The sequence below is a fragment of the Callithrix jacchus genome, chromosome 8 (genome assembly GCF_049354715.1).
Source record: "Callithrix jacchus isolate 240 chromosome 8, calJac240_pri, whole genome shotgun sequence".
Lineage (NCBI taxonomy): Eukaryota > Metazoa > Chordata > Mammalia > Primates > Cebidae > Callithrix > Callithrix jacchus.
Genome location: NC_133509.1, coordinates 45200816 through 45222782, shown reverse-complemented (window position 1 = coordinate 45222782; position 21967 = coordinate 45200816). Strand labels below are relative to the sequence as shown.

The 21967-nt window shown below is 45.3% G+C and overlaps 1 protein-coding gene and 1 pseudogene across 5 annotated transcripts; one reads left to right on the top strand and one right to left on the bottom strand.

Annotated features, from left to right (window-relative positions):
- Positions 1-1041: 1041 nt before the first annotated feature.
- Positions 1042-16338, bottom strand: NDUFAF1 (NADH:ubiquinone oxidoreductase complex assembly factor 1). Of its 5 annotated transcripts, none has more exons than XM_078334338.1 (6): positions 16303-16338; positions 14345-14461; positions 13239-13894; positions 8132-8317; positions 2087-2161; positions 1042-1278 (listed from the first exon to the last, which is right to left on the bottom strand). In XM_078334338.1, the coding sequence occupies exons 3-6, from the start codon at positions 13809-13811 to the stop codon at positions 1129-1131; spliced, it is 984 nt and encodes a 327-aa protein (XP_078190464.1). In that variant the 5' UTR covers positions 13812-13894; positions 14345-14461; positions 16303-16338; the 3' UTR covers positions 1042-1128. The 5 variants fall into 5 exon arrangements, with proteins under 5 accessions (XP_078190464.1, XP_054095695.1, XP_017832399.1 ...); XM_054239720.2 differs by having other exon boundaries at positions 14345-14465; positions 16181-16315; XM_017976910.5 differs by having other exon boundaries at positions 16181-16315.
- Positions 16339-19169: 2831 nt separating this feature from the next.
- Positions 19170-19665, top strand: LOC144577346 (zinc finger protein 679 pseudogene; annotated as a pseudogene).
- Positions 19666-21967: the final 2302 nt, after the last annotated feature.

Below are 21967 nucleotides of genomic sequence, written 5' to 3'. Positions count from 1 at the left end.
AAAAGTACCAGTGATAAAGATTACCAAAAAATGTTATGAAAGAAACTACTTTATCAAAACGAAGTATTTACACTTAAGACATCCCCAGAAAGCAAAAACAAGCCAAGGCTGAGTGTGGTTCATGCCCATAATCCCAGCACTTTGGGAGGCCAAGGCAGGGGGATCACCCGAACCAGGAATTCAAGACCAGCCTTGACAGCATGGTGAGACCCCATCTTTAAAAAATTTTAAAATTAGAGGTTAGGAGTTCAGGACCAGCCTGGCCAATATGGTGAAACCCCATCTCTATTAAAAGTACAAAAATTAGGGAGGCATGGTAGTGAACACCTGCAGTCCCAGCTACTCGGGAGGCTGAGGCAGGAAAACTACTTGAACCTGGGAGGCAGAGGTTGCAGTGAGCCGAGATCATACCACTGCACTCCAGCCTGGGCAAGAGTGGGACTCTGTCTCAAGAAAACAAAATGAAAATATAAGAAATCTGAAAGCAACAGAGTGGTAGAAAGGCCATAAACAGTCATCTCAGAGATTCCTGCTTTAGAAACTCCTCACGTAGGAAATGTTCCTAACAGCAACTGTTCTGACCAAAAACGTAAGTTATTTATAGTACATTTGCATCAGTACTTGCATTCTATGAGATAAAGTACACCAGAGAACCTGGTTTCATGCTGTGTTCTCCTTATCCAGTGCCTTTTAGCAACAGCAATTTTTTTTTGGGTGGTGAGGAGTCTTAGCCTGTGGCCCAGGCTGGTGTGCAATGGCAGTGTGATCGGCTCACTACAACCTCCACCTCCCAGTTCAAGCAATTCTGCCTCAGCCTCACAAGTAGCTGGGATTACAGGCATGTGCCACCACACTCAGCTAATTTTCGTATTTTTGGTAGAAATGGGTTTCACTATGGTGGCCAGGCTGGTCTCGAACTGTGGACCTCAAGTGATCCGCCCGCCTTGGCCTCCCAAATTGCTGGGGTTACAGGTGTGAGCCACCATGCCCAGCCAGCAACAGCAGTTCAACTTGTTTTAGAGAATACATACGAGCCATTGGTTGGATTCCATTAAAGAAATATTTTATTTTGTCTATATCACTGTAGATGCTAGTACACTTTAGTAAAACAAGACTACCACATGATCTTTATTGAAAAAGTCTTGGGCTAAGCTCTGGAGAATTTTCATAGGCAAATTCTTCTGTGTGGGCTGGATCGGTAAACACCCCAATAAAATCTATCTCCAGGAAGAATGGACCATCCACTTTATCAGCCAAGGTGAATCCTATAGAAGCAATCTAAATTTAAAATAGAGACATTAAAATCTCATACAGTGATGTACTGATATTATTCCCAGAGTTCAAAATCCCATCAGGTGATTATTATAACTGGATTTTAGTGCTATCAGCCCTTAACAAATACATACTAGTTCTCACACAGCATACTATAAGAGGAAGTACAAGACTGTTTTTCTTTCCACATTCAACTTCGTCCCCTCTCCCCTTGCCACTCAAGACTAGTATGGATGGCCGGACCGAGGCAGGTGGATCACAAGGTCAGGACTTCAAGACCAGCCTGACCAAGATGGTAAAACCCCGTCTCTACTAAAAATACAATTAGCTGGGCGTGGTGGTGGGCACCTATAATCCCAGCTACTCAAGAGGCTGAGGCAGAAAATTGCTTGAACCCAGGAGGCAGAGGTTGCAATGAGCCAAGATTGTGCCACTGCACTCCAGCCTGGGCAACAGAGCAAGACTCCATCTCAAAAAAAACAAAACAAAACACCTCGTAGGGACAACATGAATGCCTAATGGAGGTTCCTGAAGTGCTCATAAACTCTTATTTTAAAGCTAAAATGGGAGGGAGAGATGGGGGGGAACCTAAAATAAAAAGTAGGCATGCTAAAAAATGATCATTCTAAAATTCCTCCAGGATAGCGGTATAGCTCATAAGAGAGGTCTGAGTCAGCCTCTGGCTGGGCATAACAGCAGTAACCCTGAGGAGGAATTTTCATCTGCCATTCTTCCCAAATGAACTCAGTCTCACAGGAGTTCTAATTCATTAAAAATGATACAGTTCTCAGTGAAAAATATAAGAATACATTACCTTGTCAACCACAATCTGATTCTGAACATCCAGGACTCTTCCACGATTAGAGAAGAAAAATTTGGAAAAAGGAATCTGAAAGAAGAAACCATTTACTTCATAACTGAAATATAACCAACTGAGGCACCTACATGGAATTGCAATGATAAAATAGCATTTACATTTACATTTATTCTTTTTTTTTTTTTAAATGGAGTCTTGTCCTGTTGCCAGGCTGACATGCAGTGGCACAATCTTGGCTCACTGCAACCTCCGCCTGCTGGGTTTAAGCCATTCTCCTGCCTCAGCCTCCCAGGTAGCTGGGACTAAAGGCATGCGCCACCATGCCCGGCTAATTTTTGTATTTGTAGTAGAGACGGGACTTCACCATGTTGGTCAGGCTGGTCTCGAACTCCTGACCTCGTGATCCGCCCTCCTCGGCCTCCCCAAGTGCTGGGATCACAGGCATGAGCCACCATGCCCAGCCTAGTACAGCTCTTTTAGAGTGCAGCTGGTAATTGTGGTAGGCAGAATTCTAAGATGGCCCCCAAGATTTCCATTTCCCAGTGTACGCTGACCTCCTTCCAAGTATTCAACCAAACACTAATGTCAGGGCTGCTATGAGATAATTGGTTCCAATCATCACACTGTAATAAAGGAAGATTATCCTTTATTACAGTCCTAACAATCACTTGAGCCCATAACAAAGGGACCAAGGAGCCTGAGCCTGGTGGCTCATACCTGTAATCCCAGCACTTTTGGAGGCCAAGGTGGGTGGATCACTTGAGGTCAGGCGTTTGAGACCAGACTGGTCAACATGGTGAAACCTCATCTCTACTAAAATTATAAAAATTACCAGGGCGTGAGCCAGGTGCAGTGGCTCAAGGCTGTAATCCCAGCACTTTGGGAGGCTGAGGCTGATGGATCCTGAGGTCAGGATATCGAGACCATCCTGGCCAACTCGATGAAACCCCATTTCTACTAAAAATACAAAAATTAGCTGGATGTGGTGGCAGGTGCATATAATCCCAGCTACTAGGAAGGCTGAGGCAGGAGAATTGCTTAAACCCAGGAGACAGAGGTTGCAGTGAGCCGAGAAGTACCACTGCACTCCAGCCTGGACAACAGAGTGAGACTCAAAAAAAAAAAGCGGGAGGCAGGGAGGGGAAAATTGGCAAAAGAGATTAGAAGCATGAGAGGTATTCAATGAGAGGCAGAGTCTTCATTGCTGGCTTTGAAGATGAAAGGAACTACATCGCAAGGCATGTAGACAGCTTCCAGGAGCTGAAAGTGGCCCCCAGCTGACAGCCAGCAAGGAAACAAAGCCTTTAGTTCTACAGTCATAAGGAACTGAACTTGGCTAACAATCAGAATGAGCTTGGAAATGGATTCTTCCCCAGAGACTCCAGAAAGGAAAACAGCTCAGATGACAACTTGACTTCAGCTTTTTTTCCTGAACATGGAAGCCAAACTCTGTGTCCCAATTTATGACCTACAGAACTGTGAGCTAACAAATGTGTATGGTTTTAAGCTGCTTAATCTGTAGTTTTTTTTTTTTTTTTTTGATACAGGGTCTAGCTCTGTCACCCAGGCTAGAGTGCAGTGGTACAAATGCAACCTCCACTTCCTGGGCTCAAGTGATCCTCCCACCTGAGCCTCCCAAGTAGCTGGGACTATAGACGTGAACCAGCATGCCCGGCAAATTTTTTTTTGTATTTTTTTGTAGAGACGGGGTTTCACCATGTTGCCCATCCTGGTCTGGAACTCCTGGATTCAAGCAATCCACCTGCCCTGGTCTCTCACAGTGCAAGGATTAGATATGAATTTCATTTTTAATCTATGACTGGGCAGACAGAGGGTAACAGTGCTAGGGGTGGTTCACATCTTCTACATAAAGGATGGGAAAAAGGAGGAGTCCCTTTTCCGTCATCTCAGGGTACAGGGTAACAGAGAGTCACATGAGCCACAATGCTCAGCTCAATTTGTGGTAATTTCTTATGTAATAATAGAAAACTAATACAGCAATATCTAAAGCAAAATTTGAAATTTATCAATTTTACTTTTAGCAATTTATAACTCTCTCGAATACATAAAGATACAACTTTTCCTAATAGTAAAAACAAAAGGGAGGAGACCAGGAACAGTGGCTCATGCCTATAATCCCCGAGCTTTGGGACGCCAAGAAAGGAGGATCACTTGAGCCCAAAAGCTCAAGACCAGCCTGGGCAACATAGCAAGACCCTGCCTTTACAAAAAAATATTTAAAAGTAGCTGGGTGTAGGTTGGGCATGGTGGTTCCTTCCTGTAATCTCAGCACTTTGGGAGGCCAAGTCGGGCGGATCACTTGAGGTCAGGAATTCAAGAGCAACCTGGCCAACATGGTGAAACCCTTTTTCTATCAAAAATATAAAAATTAGCAGGGTGTGGTGATGGGCACATGTAATCCTAGCTACTTGGTAGGCTGAGGTAGGAGAATCACTGGAAGCTGAAGGTGGAGGCTGCAGTGAGCTGAGATTGTGCCACTGTACTCCAGCCTGGGCAACAGAGCAAGACTCCAGCTCAAATAAATAAATTATTGGCCGGGCGCGGTAGCTCACGCCTATAATCCCAGCACTTTGGGAGGCTGAGGCAGGTGGATCACAAGGTCAGGAGATCGAGACCATCTCTACTAAAACCCCATCTCTACTAAAAATACAAAAATTAGCTGGGCACGGTGGTGTGTGCTTGTAGTCCCAGCTACTCGGGAGGCTGAGGCAGGAGAATTGCTTGAACCCAGAAGGCGAAGGTTGCGGTGAGCTGAGATCGTGCCATTGCACTCCAGTCTGGGTAACAACAGCGAAACTCTGTCTCAAAATAAAGAAAGAAAGAAAGAAAAATAAATTATTAAAGTAGCTGTGTTTAGTGGAGTGCACCTGTAGTCTCAAGTACTCAGGAGGCAGAGGAGGGAGGATCCCTTGAGCCCAGGAGGTCAAAACTGCAGTGAGCCATGATTGCATCACTGCCCTATAGCCTGGAGGACACAATTGCAAAAAATAAATAAGTGAAATTAAAAAGTAAAGTGTACCAGTCACTTCTCTAACAGACAAAAGGTTAATCTAAAGACATGAACAGAGAATTCACAGAAAAAGAAATACAGATTGGCCCTTACACATAAGAGATGTTCAGTCTCACTCAAAGAGAAATGCAAATAAAGCTTCTGAAAATATAGAGGGAAAGAAAACAAATTGTTTCTCCTACCCTTGCTACTCAAATGCCACTTAACACAACCTTTCTAACACTTGGTGTGTGTGGTTTTTCTCCACACACCAAACCATCCTCCCGCTGAGTGGAAAAAAACTCAAACTGTTTTTTCTATTCTCTCACTCAACAACAATCAACACAGAAGACTTCTATGATCAAACATGTGGGGTTTCTCCCCACCCACCAAGCAAGTACTCAATTCTGCAGCAGACACCAGCTGGGTGTCCTCTAATTCAATTCGATTCTACCTGGAAATTGAGTCAGATGCCACAAGCTGAGGCTCAGTCCCATAAGACTGTCCCCCACTGCAGACGCCAGTTTAAGTAGTAGGCTGTCACATATACTTCTGAATGAATGGCTATATATCCCTTCCTTGGGTTCAAACAATTCGCTAGAGTGGCTCACAGAACTCAGGGTAACACTTCACTTAAAGGTACTGGCCTATTATAAAGGATAGTTTCGTCTGACAGATAAACAGATGAAAGACATGCATAGGGTGAGGTATGGGAGAAGAGGCACAGAATCTCCATGCCTTCTCTGGGTGTGCCACTCTCCAGTAACCTCCACATGTCCAGTTATCCGGAAGCTCTACAATGTCTGTCCTCTTGGATTTCTATGGAAGCTTCATTATATGGACATGATTGATTCAATCATTGGCCATCAGTAATCAATTCAACCTTCATCCCTTCTGCTCTCTCCAGAGGCTGGAAGTGGGACTGAAAGTACCAGCCTTCAAATCATGCCTTGGTCTTTCCAGTGACCAGCTACATCCTGAAGCTGTCTAGGTGCCCCCACCCATCAGTCATCATTAGCATCCAAAAGCATTCTTATTCCAGACATTCTTTAGGAACAAACAACAAATATATAGTTCACATTATCAAAAAGCTACACTGAGTTACTATTTCTCATTGATCAGAGTGGCAAAAATCCAAAAGTTTGACAACTTATTTTAGTGGTGACGCTATGGGGAAATAGCCATTTCATTACTGGTGTAATGAAACAAATCCTTTGGAGGATAATTTGACAGTATTTATCAAAATTACAAAAGCATTTACTCTTTAACCCAGTAATCCTACTTGCAGAAGTTGGCCTAGAGATGCATCTGCATAAATACAAAGTGATCTTGCACGTGGTTTTTCACTGAAACATAATAATAGCAATTGGCAACTTAAGTGTCCTTCAACAGAGGACTCATTAAACAACTATGGAATATCCACATAATACATAATATAAAACAAAATAAAAAATGGGCCCCTGGCATGCTGCTCGCAGTGGGGAATGTCCCAGGGAGAGCTAGCAGAGTCACAGGCTCTGCTCCACCCCATGTGGCTGTGTGAGCCAGGCCTGGCTCACCCCATGTGGAGATGGCTGAACAGTTGGACAAGAAGTACTACACCCTGGAGGAGATTCAGATGCACAACCACAGAAAGAAATCATGGCTGATCCTATACCACACGGTGTACAATTTGACCAAATTTCTGGAAAAGCATCCTGGTTGGAAAGAAGTCTAAGGAATAAGCTGGAGGTGATGCTACTGAAAACTGTGAGGATGTCTGGCACTCTACAGATGCCAGGGAACAAAGTCTCACTCTGTTGCCCAGGCTTGAGTGCAATGGCACGACTTCAGCTCACTGCAACCTCCACCTCCCGGGTTCAAGAAATTCTCGGCCAGGTGCGGTGGCTCACGCCTATAATCCCAGCACTTTGGGGGGCCAAGGTGGGTGGATCACAAGGTCAAGAGATCGAGACCATCCTGGTCAACAAGGTGAAACCCTGTCTCTACTAAAAATACAAAAATTAGCTGGGCATGGTGGTGTGTGCCTGTAATCCCAGCTACTCGGGAGGCTGAGGCAGGAGAATTGCTTGAACCCAGAAGGCGGAGGTTGCGGTGAGCCAAGATTGTGCCATTGCACTCCAGTCTGGGTAACAACAGTGAAACTCCGTCTCAAAAAAAAAAAAAAAGAAATTCTCCCGCCTCAGCCTCCTGAGTAGCTGGGACTATAGGCGTGTGCCACCATGCCCAGCTAATTTTTACATTTTTAGTAGAGATGGGGTTTCATCACCTTGGTCAGGCTGGTCTCAAACTCTGGACCTAAAGTGATCCACCCACTTCTGCCTCCCAAAGTGCTGGGATTACAGGTGTGAGCCACCATGCCCAGCCAAGAACTCATTTCTTTTCTTTTCTTTTTCTTTTTTTTGAGACAGAGTCTCGCCCTGTTGCCAGGCTGGAGTGCAATGGCGCAATCTCAGCTCACTGCAAACTCCACCTCCCAGGTTCAAGTGATTCTCCTGCCTCAGCCTCACCAGTAGCTAGGATTACAGGCATGCATCACCATGCCCAGCTAATATTTTGCATTTTTAGTAGAGACGGGGTTTCACCATGTTGTCCAGGATGGTCTTGATCTCTTAACCTCATGATCCGCCTGCTTCGGCTTCCCAAAATGCTGTTGTTGGGATTACAGGCATGAGCCACCGCGTCCGGCCTTTTTTTTTTTTTTTTTTGAGACAGTCTTTCTTGCTCTGTCACCCAGGCTGGAGTGCAATGGCGTGATCTCAGCTCACTGGAACCTCTGCCTCCCAGGTTCAAGTGATTCTACTGCCTCAGCCTACAGAGTAGCTGCGATTATAGGTATGTGCTTCCATACCTGGCTAATTTTTGTATCTTTTAGTAGAGATGGGGTTTTACCATGTTGGCCAGGCTGGTCTTGAACTCCTGACTTTATAATCTGCCTGCCTTGGCCTCCCAAAGTGCTGGGAATACATGCGTGAGGCACCGCGCCCAGCCAAGACCTCATTTTTATAAACAATGAAGATTTATGCTGTTACCTTGACCTCCTGCCAGTAGGGACCCCCTCGGGTGAACATGAAGTAACTATACAGCTGATTCTTCCTCTGGACGAAATCTGTGTCCTCCATGATATTCACCATCCAAGGCCGACCATCCCCACGTACACGGAGATACAGAGTATTAAACTGGGTCCAATCATAAGGCATCTTCCTTTCAAAAGCACCCTAAGATAATGAAAGAAAAGTTAATTGTACCTCATTCTCCACTATTACCAAAATGTGAGTCATCACCACATCAGTATCATCAACAGGATTCACTAACCATTTTTCTTTTTTGACTTTCTGTCCCATAAGGAGGCAGATAAACCCGCCAATTATTATTTTAGAACAAAATCCTGACATGATTATATGTTTCGAAGGTAATGTTCAAAACACGACTGGCCCAGGACAGTGTTTTTACATCGGGTAGGCACTCACCTGTGTTCAATGAATGGAAATAAATGTATTTCCTCTATCAGGTCTTTATGGAGCAGTGGCTTCTGAGTGGCCTATTTTATGACAACTGCCTTTCCATAAGTCAGAAAATTATGAAGAATATAGCTTCAGTTTTAAAAGTGATATTTAACAACAGTATCCAAGGCCGGGCACGGTGGCTCAAGCCTATAATCCCAGCACTTTGGGAGGTCGAGGCAGTTGGATCACGAGGTTAAGAGATTGAGACCACCCTAGTCAACAAGGTGAAACCCCATCTCTACTAAAAATATAAAAAATTAGCTGGGCATGGTGGCACATGCCTGTAATCCCAGCTACTCAGGAGGCTGAGGCAGGAGAATTGCCTGAACCCAAGAGGTGGAGGTTGCGGTGAGCCGAGATCGCGCCATTGCACTCCAGCCTAGGTAACAAAAGCAAAACTCCGTCTCAAAAAAAAAAAAGGAAAGAAACTGAGCTAATAAGTGGTATAGTTCAGCTATTAAGTGGTATATTCAGTGCTGTTTAACTCCAAATCTGTGTGCTTAACAACTATCTATACTGCCTCTATGTTCAAAAGTGCAATGTAGTGTTCATTTCCAACAGCAGTTAGAGCAATCTCAAGGTTACTCAGATGTCAAGGATACCAATGTCTAGATATGAAGTAATATTTATTAGCCATTTAACTTTGGACAAGTTACTAAATTTCTCCAAGTCTGTTTCCTCATCCATAAAACCGGGATGATCTTACCTCAGGAGATTGTTGTGAGACATAAATAACGTATATAAAGTGCTTAGCACAAGGACTAGCAGGATATACTTAATAACTGTTATCTACTATTTTCATTATTCCAAAATGAATATTTGGGCCGGGTGTAGTGGCTGACACCTGTAATCCCAGCACTCCGAGAGGCCAAGGCAGGCAGATCACCTGAGGTCAGGAGTTCAAGACAAGCCTGGCCAACATGGTAAAACCCCATCTCTACCAAGAAATACAAAAATTAGTCAGGAATAGTGGTGCATGCCAATATTCCCAGCCTCTCTGGAGGCTGAGGCAGGAGAATTGCTTGAACACGGGAGGTAGAGGTTGCAATGAGCCAAGATCACACCACCGCAATCCAGCCTGGGTGACAGAGTAAGACTCTGTCAGGAGGTCTGGAGTTTGAGACCAGCCTAGCCAACTTGGTGAAACCCCGTCTCTACTAAAATTGCAAAAATTAGCCAGGTATGGTAGCGGGCACCTGTAATCCCAGCTACTCGGGAGGCTGAGACAGGAGAATCACTTGAACCCGGGAGGTGGAGGATGCAGTGAGTCAAGATCATGCCATGCACTCCAGCCTAGGCAACAAAGAGCAACACTCCATCTCAAAAAAAAAAAAAGAAAGAAAGAAAAAGAAAAACAAAGGATATTTGGCCATTGAGTTATTTTCTACTCTGGACTGACCAAATCCATTCTGAAGATTTTTAGGGCCTATAAAAAAAACAAACAGCTATGTATCATTTGTTGAATCTGAAAGAACGTATACCTTTTTCTCTTATTATTATATGGAGAGAAGGAGCTTAATATTACTCCTGACATTTGCCTTTCTCCTAAAAGCACAATATCCAAGCAAGCATTCCAGGAGCTGTGGGCAGGGACCCGTTCAGGTCAGCCATGAAACAGGTCAGCAAAATTCACAGAAAGTCAGAGGTTGCTGGGAAGACAAAGGAATTAATCTAAATAACTTTAGAAAACAGTGTCTTAACTGAAAACCATAAGATGAGAGACAAAATAAACTGTACATAAACACTGTAGTTAGTAAGTTGTTTCTTATAGGGTAACAAGCTAAAAATTCTGACACTGCTTTACATATATACTAGGGTTGAATTAATAATAAATGGATTATAGATAGTAGTATACAGGTTTCTCACTGTTAGGGAAGTTACAAATAAGCAAGAGAAGAAAGGCTAGAATGAACCTTGCAGTACAGGATTAGAATCAGAGACAACAGTATGAACTCATGTTCAGCATAATATAGACAGAGATGGATAAATAATTACAGATGTGTATATACATGGGTTAGTACACATATATCTATTTCCTAGCTGTGTCCACTAAAAGGACCTAGAAATAGTGAGAACCTAATAGCAACAAGCATACACAACCCAGATCTTGGTGTCTAACAAAAAAATGAATCAGCATAACAAAGAACAAAATCACATCCTTTGCAGCAACATGGATACAACTGGAGGCCATTATCCTAAATGAATTAACTCAGAAACAGAAAACTAAAAACCACGTGTTCTCACTTGTAAGTGTAAGCTAAACACTGGATATGTACACACATAAAGAGGGAAACGATAAACACTGGAAATCCCTAAGTGGGGAAGGAGGAAGTGGGCAAGGGCTGAAAAACTACCAAGTGAGTACTATATTCACTGTTTGGGTGATGGGATCTATGGAAGCCCAAACCTCAGCAACATGCAATATAAACCCACATAACAAACCTGCACATGTACCCCTGAGTCTAAAATTTAAACAGTCAGGCACACTTTAGGTGGCTGAAGCAGGAGGATTGCTTGAGCCCAGGAGTTCAAGACAAGCCCGGGCAATATAGTGAGAGCTCATCTCCACAGAAAATTTAAAAATTAACCAAGCGTGGTGGCCCACACCTGTAGTCCCAGCTACTCAGGATGCTGAGGTGTGAGGATCACCTGAGCCTGGGAGGCAGGGGTTGTAGTGAGCTGAGATTGAGCCACTGTGCTCCAGCCTGGACAACAGAACAAGACCCTGTATCAAAAAATAACTAAAATAAAATATAATTTAAAAACAGCCTGAGGCCGGGCGTGGTGGCTCACGCCTGTAATCCCAGCACTTTGGGAGGCCGAGGCAGGTGGATCACCAGGTCAAGAGATCGAGACCATCCTGGTCAACAAGGTGAAACCCCGTCTCTACTAAAAATACAAAAATTAGCTGGGCATGGTGGTGTGTGCCTGTAATCCCAGCTATTCGGGAGGCTGAGGCAGGAGAATTGCTTGAACCCAGAAGGCGGAGGTTGCGGTGAGCCGAGATCATGCCATTGTACTCCAGTCTGGGTAACAAGAGCGAAACTCCGTCTCAAAAAAAAAAAAAAAAGAAAAAGAAAAAAAAAAAAAAACCAGCCTGAGCGACATAGTAAGACCTCGACTCTTACTTAAAAAAAAAAAAAAAAAAAAAAAAATTATGCCAGGTGCAGTGGCTTATGCCTATAATCCCAATACTTTGGGAGGCCAAGTCAGACAGATAACCTGAGGTCAGGAGTTCAAGACCAGCCTGGCCAACATGGTGAATCCCCGTCTCTACAAAAATTAGTATGATGGAGGGTGCCTGTAATCCTAGCTGCTCGGGAGGCTGAGGCGGGAAAATCACTTGCACCCAGGAGGCAGAGGTGCAGTGAGCTGAGATCGTGACACAGCACTCCAGCCTGGGTGACAGACTAAGACTCCATCTCAAAAACAAATAAACAAAAAAATTAGCCAGGCATAGTAACACAGGGCTGTATTCCTAGCCACTTCAGAGGTTGAGGTAGGATCATTTTACCACAGATATAGAGGTTTCAGTGAGCTATGATCATGCCATTGCACTCCAGCCTGGGTGACAGACCCCGTATTTCGAAAAGAAAACCTTGGCTGGGCGAGGTTATGTAAGCCTGTAATCCCAGCATTTTGGGAGGCCGAGGCAGGCAGATCCCGAGGTCAGGAGTTGGAGACTAGCCTGGCCAAGATGTTGAAACCCCATCTCTACTAAAAATACAAAAATTAGCTGGGCACAGTGGCACGCGCCTGTAATCCCAGCTACTCAGGAGGCCGAGACAAGAGAATCGCTTGAACCCGGGAGGCAGAGGTTGCAGTGAGCCGAGATCACGCCATTGCACTCCAGCCTGGGTGACAGAGTAAGACTCCGTCTCAAAAAAAAAAAAGGAAAAGAAAATGACAGAAAGAATGAGAAACTGTCACAGATCAGAGAAAACTAAGGATACATGACAACTAAATGTAACGTAGTATCCTGAATGGGATACTGAAACAGAAAAAGGATTTTAATGGAAAAACTAATGCAATTCAAATAAAGTCAATAATTTAGTTAATAGTGACAGACCAATGTTTCCTAATTATGATAAACACAGTATAGTGATGTAAAATCTGAACAATAGGAGAAGCTGGGTGAGAGGTAAATGGGAAGTCTCTGTATTGCAATTTGTCTATAAATCTACAACTATTCTAAAATACAAATTTTACTTAAAAAAAAAAAAAAAGCGGGGTGTGGGGAGAAAGAAAGCCACAGGCTGACCCTACATCCACTCTATAAAACCCCTGGCCATTACAGAGGTTGTGGTCTTTGTTAGAGTAGACACAAATCTCTCCAAAAATATTTCAAATGTCTAACCTCTCAGGATTCCTGAAATATAACAATGCTCATTCCTGGCCTAAAGCAATTCCCAGAAACAAGTAACTACTCCTCCTCAGAAACCACTTCCCCCTTGTGCTTCCACTTCCCACTTGTGCCCAATACTTATTTATCCCCATACACAGGTGAGGTGCCCACATGTAACATGTCATGTGTTTTCCTTTACAGAAATAAAAGCTATCTGCTATAGTTTATGCTACAATGAAGTTCACCCCGCCCCCCTCACTAGAAAATATGGCTCCTGGCCTCACCTACCCTTCGAATCCTGGATATCATTGCACAGTACCCACTTTGGCGACTCTCCCCATCCTGAGGCACCTCAGAGCTCAGAGTTCCATATAGCAATGCACTTTGGTTATTCTTGCCCATTTTCAAAAACACTTCACTTCTGCCTCCAATCGTCTTATCAGAAGTCACTTTCCACTTATCCAAATCTTCTTTCCCCCGGAATTGCCAGACAACCTTGGCTTGTTCCAGCAAGACCTCATGCAGAGGGCGGCCTTCTGGTCCTATCCAATGATCCACAATTTCATTCTTCAAACGCCAAAAATGGTCTATTACTTCATCTCTAATTGCTTTATCAAAACTAACTTCAGGCTTCTCCTCAACAGAAGTTATATCCAAAGCAACTTCTTTCTGGTGATCTCCTTGCAAACCCCCATCAGTCTTCCTCTGTGAGGAGGCTTTGCCAGGAGAAGCCACTGGTTTCTGAAGACTACTGGAATAGTCTGCAAAGCGAATACCCAAAAATGGATACCAGGCAGCAGTTGGCTTTGAGCATTTTCTGAGAATATAAGTGCCATACAGCAATTTGTGAACCAAAGCCATAGTACAAAAAAAATCAAAATGTTAACTTTCTTCCTGGGCTACCAAGAGCTACCAAGAAGCTTCAGCAAATAGCCCAATTCTACCTATAACAGAAGAGACATTGAAGAATTATCAGTATAGCAATGAATGCATCACAATATCAAAGTCAACAGAATCAGGTGTTTTAAAATTTGTAAACTTATTTTATTTGCTTATTATTATTATTGAGACAAGGTCTTGCTCTGTGACCCAGGCTGGAGTCCAGTGGCACAATAACAGCTCACTGTAGCCTCTACCTTCTGAGCTCAGGCGATCCTCCCATCTCAGCCTCCCAAGTAGCTGGGAATACATGCACACACTACCATGTCCAGCTAATTTTTAAATTTTTTGTAGAAATGGGCTGGGCGCAGTGGTTCATGCCTGCAATCTCAGCACAATGGGAGGCCTAGGCAGGTGGATCATAAGATCAGGAGATCAAGACCATCCTGGCCAACATAGTGAAACCCCATCTCTACTAAAATACAAAAAAATTAGCTGAGTATGGTGGCACACACCTGTAGTCCCAGCTACTCGGGAGGTTGAGGCAGGGGAATCACTTGAACCCGGCAGGCAGAGGTTGCAGTGAGCCAAGACTGTGTCACCGCACTCCAGTTTGGTGACAGAGCAAGATTCTGTCTTAACAAAAAAAAAATTAATTAATTAATGTTGTAGAAATAGCTCTCCCTGTGTTGCCCAGGCTGGCGTCGAAATCTTGGGCTCCAGTGATTCTCTCCTCAGCTTCCCAAAGTGTTGAGATTGCAGGAATGACGCACTGTCTCCGGCCTTTTCTTTTCTTTCTTATTTTAAGAGACAGGGTCAGGCCGGGCAAGATGGCTCACGCCTGTAATCCCAGTACTTTGGGAGGCCAAGGTGGGTGGATCACCTGAGGTCAGAAGTTTGAGATCAGCCCCGCCAACATGGTGAAATCCCATCTCTACTAACAATAAAAAAATGAGCCAGGCGTGTTGGCAGATGCTGTAATCCCAGCTACTCAGGAGCCTGGGTCAGGAGAATCACTTGAACCCAGGAAGCGGAGGTTATAGTGAAAAATCGTACCACTGCACTCCACCTGAAAAAAAAAAAAAAGAGCGAGACAGGGGTCCTGCTCTGTCACCCAAGCTGAAGTGCAGTGTCAAGATCAATAGCTCATTGCAGCCCTGAACTCCTGGGCCCTGGGCTCAAAGTGATCCTCCCACCTCAGCCTCCCAGATAGCTGAGAAGACAGGTACACACCACCATACCCAGCTAATTAAAAAAAATAAATAAAAATTGTAGCCCGCCACGGCGGCTCACGCCTGTAATGACATTACTTTGGAAGGCTGATGCAGGCAGATCACTTGATGTCAGGAGTTGGAGACTAGCTTGCCCAACATAGTAAAACCCCATCTCCATTAAAAATACAAAAAAATTAGGCCGGGTGTGGTGGCTCATGCCGGTAATCCCAGCACTTCGGACACCGAGGCAGGCGGACCACGAGGTAAGCAGTTCAAGGCAGCCTGACCAATATCGTGAAATCCCGTCTCTACTAAAAATACAAAAATTAGCGGGGCGTGGAAACTGGGAGGCGCAGAGGTTGCAGTGAGCCAAGATCGCGTCTCTGTACTCCAGCCTGGGTGACAGAGCAAAAAAAAAAAAAAAAAAAAAAAAAATTCCAAACAAAAAAATATATATATTTTCCAAACCCTCTGTAGTGTTATTTCTCTAATAATATAACTTTAATTGTAAATGCTTTGTTTCTTTTTACTTTCTTTTTTTTGAGACAGATTTTCGCTCGTTACCCAGGCTGGAGTGCAATGGCACGATCTCGGCTCACCGCAGCCTCCGCCTCCTGGGTTCAGGCAATTCTCCGGCCTCAGCCTCCTGAGTAGCTGGGATTACAGGCACGCGCCACTATGCCCAGCTAATTTTTTTGTATTTTTAGTAGAGACGGGGTTTCACCATGGTGACCATGATGGTCTCGATCTCTTGACCTCGTGATCCACCTGCCTCGGCCTCCCAAAGTGCTGGGATTACAGGCTTGAGCCACCACGCCCGGCCTGTTTCATTTTTTTTCTACCGGTAAATAGAAAATCTAACCTATTAACTGGACAATACGGCCCTGAGGTTGACGGTGGGTTTCGACAGCATAATCCACGCAGCCAGAAGCGAGTACGATTAGTAAAGATATCCGTAGCTTACCAAATTCCAGAAACTGCTGTTTTTCTTTGACTGCTCACAACCCTGAGATAAGCACTATTATTATTTCAATCACAGAGACGAGGAAACTGACGTTCCAAGACTAATTGACCCGAGGTCACACAAGTAGTGAGTGGCAAAACTCCCCCACCTCGGCGTTTACCTCCGACACTTACCGCCAGGCCAGCGGAGGCTGGACATTTGCCGCGCTAGGGCGGCCCCCTCAACCCTCAAGTGCTAGGGCTTTGTCGCCTCCCCACGTCGGGGACACACCAACCACCTGTCAGCGACCGCTCACCTCCGGAACCGCTAGTGTGACTTCCGCCCGGAAGCCACTTTTCCCGTATAGGTCCATCTGCTTTTCCCTTCCGATACCAAACAAGGCAACAGAATACTCAAGTTCCGGCACGGTATAGAAGCCCACGAAGGATACCAAAGACCGCGTAGTCCAGCTAACTGTTTTTGGTCCACCTGGTCGCCAGTTCTGAGAAAGTAGTGAGCATTCAGATAAGTTTTTCGCCTCTCCTTCCTGTAACCTTTCAGGCGTCTAACTCCATCCCTGCGTCTTTAAATAGAACCCAGTTATTGTTAGCAGCCCTTCGCCCCCAGACTCCTGTATCCCTTCTTTCCTTATCTCTCTTCCCTCAGTCCCCACAAGAACTGCCCAAAGCCTCAAAAGGCGGGTTCTGCTGGAATTGTCCCCTTGAATTATTGAGGATCCACCACGCACAGGGACAGCAGCGGGTCCTACCAGCCTTTCCCCAGTCCAGCCCCCGCAGTTCCGCAGGCCTCTGTTTGTATGTTTGTACCTGGTGCACATCTCTGTTAAAGAACTTTTCAAAAAAAATTTTTTTTAGGGCCGGGCGCGGTGGCTCAAGCCTGTAATCCGAGCACTTTGGGAGGCCGATGCGGGTGGATCATGAGGTCAAGAGATCGAGACCATCCTGATCAACATGGTGAAACCCCGTCTCTACTAAAAATACAAAAAATTAGCTGGGCATGGTGGCGTGTGCCCGTAATCCCAGCTACCCACGAGGCTGAGGGAGGAGAATTGCCTGAACCCAGGAGGCAGAGGTTGCGGTGAGCCGAGATCGCACCATTGCACTCCAGCCTGGGTAACAAGAGGGAAACAACGTCTCAAAAAAAAAAAAAAAAAAATTTTTTTTTTAGACAGTCTCACTCTGTCGCCCAGGCTGGAGTGCAATGGTGCAATATTGGCTCGCTGCATCCTCCGCCTCCCGGGTTGGAACAATTCTGCTGCCTCAGCCTCCCGAGTAGCTGGGACTACAGGAGGAGCACACCACCACACCCAGCTAATTTTTGTATTTTTAGTAGAGGCGGGGTTTCACCCTGTCTGGAACTACAGACCTCGTAATCCGCACGCCTCAGCCTCCCAAAATGCTGGGATTACCTACGTGAGGCACCCTGCCCGGACAAAGTACTTAAACATTGTATCTCTCTCTCTTTTTTTTTAATCTCTTTTTTTCCTTGCTGCTAGTGAAAACAGAATCAACATTGTATCTTAATTATTCACTCACATCTCACTTCCTCCTCCAGGCTGTGAGCCTTCTTGAGTCCAGAACTGTACTGTTTTTCCTTTCCCCAGAACCTACCATGGTGGCAGGAATTTAGTGCTTGGTGTGAATTTCAGACCATATAGCTCTGTCACACCTTTGTTCTCTAAGGTTCTGAAGGAGCTCACCAAATGCTTTTTCCATGTTTTCTCCATCACTAGTTTCCGCGCCACCTCCTTTTCTTGAAATTATACTTGGCTTCCCTAGACTCTACACTTGCCTCCTCAAACCTTCCCTCTCTGCTCCCATTTCTGATTCTTCTATTCTCTTCCCACAACCTTTAATGCGGGCCATCTCCATGCCCGCATTTTTTTTTTTTTTTTTTTGAGCTGAAGTCTCCCTCTGTCTTCCCAGCTGGAGTACAGTGGGGTGATCTCGGCTCACTGCATCCTCGCCTCCCGGGTTCAAGTGATTCTTCTGCCTCAGCCTCCCAAGTAGCCGGTATTAGAGGTGTGCACTACCGCACCCGGCTATTTTTTTTTTATTTTTAGTAGAGGCAGAGTTTCGCCATGTTGGCCAGACGGGTCTCCAACTCCTGACCTCATTTGATCCACCCACCTCAGCCTTCCAAAGTGTTGGGATTACAGGTGTCAGTCATCACATCTGGCTGTTTGCCAGTTTTTTAAGTATAGGAAACCCCATATGTATTTATTACTAGTAGAGAAACAAAGGCTGGAAGAGAGAAAAATTATTCAGTTATAAAGGAAAGACATGACAATGCCAGGCAGAAGAAAGGCTGGAGGCATTAGGGGAAGGAAAGAAAGACAAAGAGCAGAGGGGAAATGATGATGTAGGTTAACACAACCATGTCTGTAGCACCTTCTTCCTTGGCTTCCCAGGCAGTGGTAGTGGGCTCCACCAGATCTTAACTAGCTTTGTTCACAATAAAACTGAAACCTGGGCCGGGCGCGGTGGCTCAAGCCTGTAATCCCAGCACTTTGGGAGGCCGAGGTGGGTGGATCACAAGGTCAAGAGATCAAGACCATCCTGGTCAACGTGGTGAAACCCCATCTCTACTACAAATACGAAAGATTAGCTGGGCATGGTGGCGCGTGCCTGTAATCCCAGCTCCTCAGGAGGCTGAGGTAGGAGAATTACCTGAACCCAGGAGGCGGAGGTTGCGGTGAGCCAAGATCGTGCCATTGCACTCCAGCCTGGGTAACAAGAGCGAAACTCCGTCTCAAAAAAAAAAAAAAAAAAACTGAAACCTGGCTGGGTGTGGTGGCTCATGCGTGTAATCCCAGCACTTTGGGAGGCTGAGGCACGCAGATCACTTGAGGTCAGGAGTTAGAGACTAGCCTGGACAGCATGGTGAAACCCCATCTCTACCAAAAATACAAAAAATTAGCCAGACATATTGGTGAACATCTGTAATCCCAGCTATTCCAGAGGCTAAGGCTGGAGAATTGCTTGAACCCGGAAGACAGAGGTGGCAGTGAGCCGAGATGGCACCACTTCACTCCAGCCTGGGAGACAGAACGAGACTGTCTCAAAACAAACAAACAAAAACAAAAAAAAGGCAAATTTCTGAACCAATCCCTAGGGCCAGAGAGGTGAGATATGCTGATTGGATAAAACCAGTTAGCAGGGCTTCCAGAATATGGTGGCAGGTTTGTTTCTTGCTGCAGCTGGAGCTCCGGGTTTCGTCTTCGCTGTTTTGTGTCCTCTGCTCCTAGAGGCCCAATCTCTGTGGCCCAGTGACCTGCTGGTACTGGAGATCCACAACTAAGATGCCAGGGCACCCTGGAAGCCTAGAAATGGGAGTGTTGACATTTAAAGATATGGCCGCAGAATTCTCTCTGGAGGAGTGGCAATGCCTGGACACTTCACAGCAGAATTTATATACGGATGTGATGTTAGAGAACTACAGAAACCTGGTCTTCCTGAGTATTGCTGCCTCTATGCAAGATATGATCACCTGTCTGGAGCAAGGAAAAGAGCCTTGGAATGTGAAAAGACATGAGATGGTAGCTGAACCCCCAGAGTTTTGCCCCTGTCACCCAGGCTGGAGTGCTGTGGCATGGTCTCAGCTCACTGCAGCTTCCGCCTCCCAGATTCAAGTGATTCTCCTGTCTCAGCCTCCCACATAGCTGGGATTACAAGCGCCTGCCACAATGCTCAGCTAATTTTGATTTTTAGTAGAGACAAGGTTTCACCATGTTGCCTAGGCTGGTCTCAAACTCCTGACCTCAGGTGATCCACCTACCTCGGTTTTCCAAAGTGCTAGGATTACAAGTATGAGCCATCACACTCAGCCTATTCATGTTTCTTCTTAATAACCAATAATCATTTGCTACAATTGTTTCCCATCTGTGATGCCAGTCTTTTTGCTGCTGTAAAACTTAGTCTCAGCAGACTCAAACTGTCATTTGAAAGAATACCATTATTTCTTTCAGAACTTTATGTAATGTGAGACAGGAACCAGTGTCTGTAAAAGCCCCTACCATCCAGAAATAAAGATGGATAAGTTAGTTAAAAAAAAAATAGCACAACTCTTAAGGATGGATTTAATCACACCCAAATCATTTGATTGAGAATGGAGGAAAAGTGGTTCCCCAAACAATATTGGGGTAATTGTGCTACAATGAGAGGAAATGTGCTGGGTTTGGTGGCTCATGCCTGTAATCTCAGCACTTTGGGAGGCTAAGGTGGGTGGATCACTGGAGGTCAGGAGTTCCAGACCAACCTGGTCAATATGGTGAAAACCCGTCTCTACTAAAAATACAAAAATTATCTGGGCCTGTTGGCAGACGCTTGTAATCCCAACTCAGAGGCTGAGGCAGGAGGATCTCTTGAACCAGAGAGGCAGAAGTTGCAGTGAGCCAAGATTGCATCACTACACTCCAGCCTGGGCTACAAAAATGCTGCGACTATAGGTGCCCAACACCACACCTGGCTTGCTCTTTCTCTCCTCTCTCCTCTTTCTTTCTTTCTTCTTCTTTCCTTTCTTTCTTTCTCCTTTCCTTCTCCCTCCCTCCCTCCCTCCCTCCCTTCCTTCCTTTTGTAGAGATGGCGGGGGGGTCTCCTTACGTAGCCGAGGCTGGTCTTGAACTCCTCACAAGTGATCCTCCTGCCTAGGACTCCCAAATTTTTGAGATTACAGATGTGAGCCACTGTGCCCAGCCAGAGCCAGGCTTATGAAAGTATAGGCCACAGTCACGGTTGTACTCTTTCATCTTCCATTTATTCCTTAGCCTTGATGACAGGACAAGAATTGTTTCCCATGCCAAGTTCACTAATTACTGCCATATCCATTGTTTCCTCTCAGTTCTTACCTTATTTGACTTTCCTGTATCATCTGGCCCTGTTTGCTTCCTTTTCTTGACTCCTTTGCTTTAGGTGATGCAACTTTCCTTTTTTGTTGTTTTTTGAGACAGTCTTGCTGTCTCTCAGGCTACAGTGCAGTGGTGCAATCCTGGCTCACTGTAACCCATGCCTCACTGGTTCAAGTGATTCTCCTGTCTCAGCCACCTGAGTAGCTGGGATTACAGGTGTGCCCCACCACACCTGGCTAATTTTTGTATTTTTAGTAGAGACTGGGTTTTGCCATGTTTACCAAGCTGGTCTCAAACTCCTGACCTCAAGTGAAGCCCCACCTGCCTTTGCCTCACAGAGAACTAGGATTACAGGCGTGAGCCACAGCATCTGGACTTGTGATGCAACTTTCTCGAGGTTCCACTCTTGTTTTTTTTTGGTTTTGTTTTTTTGTTTTTTTTGAGACAGAGTTTCATTCTTGTTGCCCAGGCTGGAGTGCAATGGCGTGATCTCGGCTCACCACAACCTCTGCCTCCCAGATTCAAGACATTCTCCTGCCTCAGCCTCCCGAGTAGCTGGGATAACAGGTATGCACCACCACACCCAGCTAATTTCATATTTTTAGTAGAGACGGGGTGGTCAGGCTGGTTGTGAACTCCTGACCTCAGGTGATCCACCCGCCTCGGACTTCCAAAATGCTGGGATTACAGGCGTGAGCCACTGTGCCCAGCCTTTATATTTATTTTGAGACAAAAGTTTTGCTCCTGTTGCCCAGGCTGGAGTGCAATGGCACAATCTCGGCTCACTGCAACCTCCTCCTCCCAGGTTCAAGTGATTCTCCTGCCTCAGCCTCCCAAGTAGCTGAGGTTACAGGTTTTCACCACCATGCCCAGCTAATTTTTTGTATTTTTCTAGATACGGGGTTTCACCATGTTGGCCAGGATGGTCTGGAACTCCTGACCTCAGGTGATCCACTTGCCTTGGCCCCCAAAGTGCTGGGATTACAGGTGTGAGCCACTGTGCCTAGCCTTTTTTTTTTTTGGAGACAGGGTTTCACTCTTGTTTCCCAGGCTGGAGTGCAATGGCTCAATCTTGGCTCACCACAACCTTCACCTCCTGGGTTTAAGTGATTCT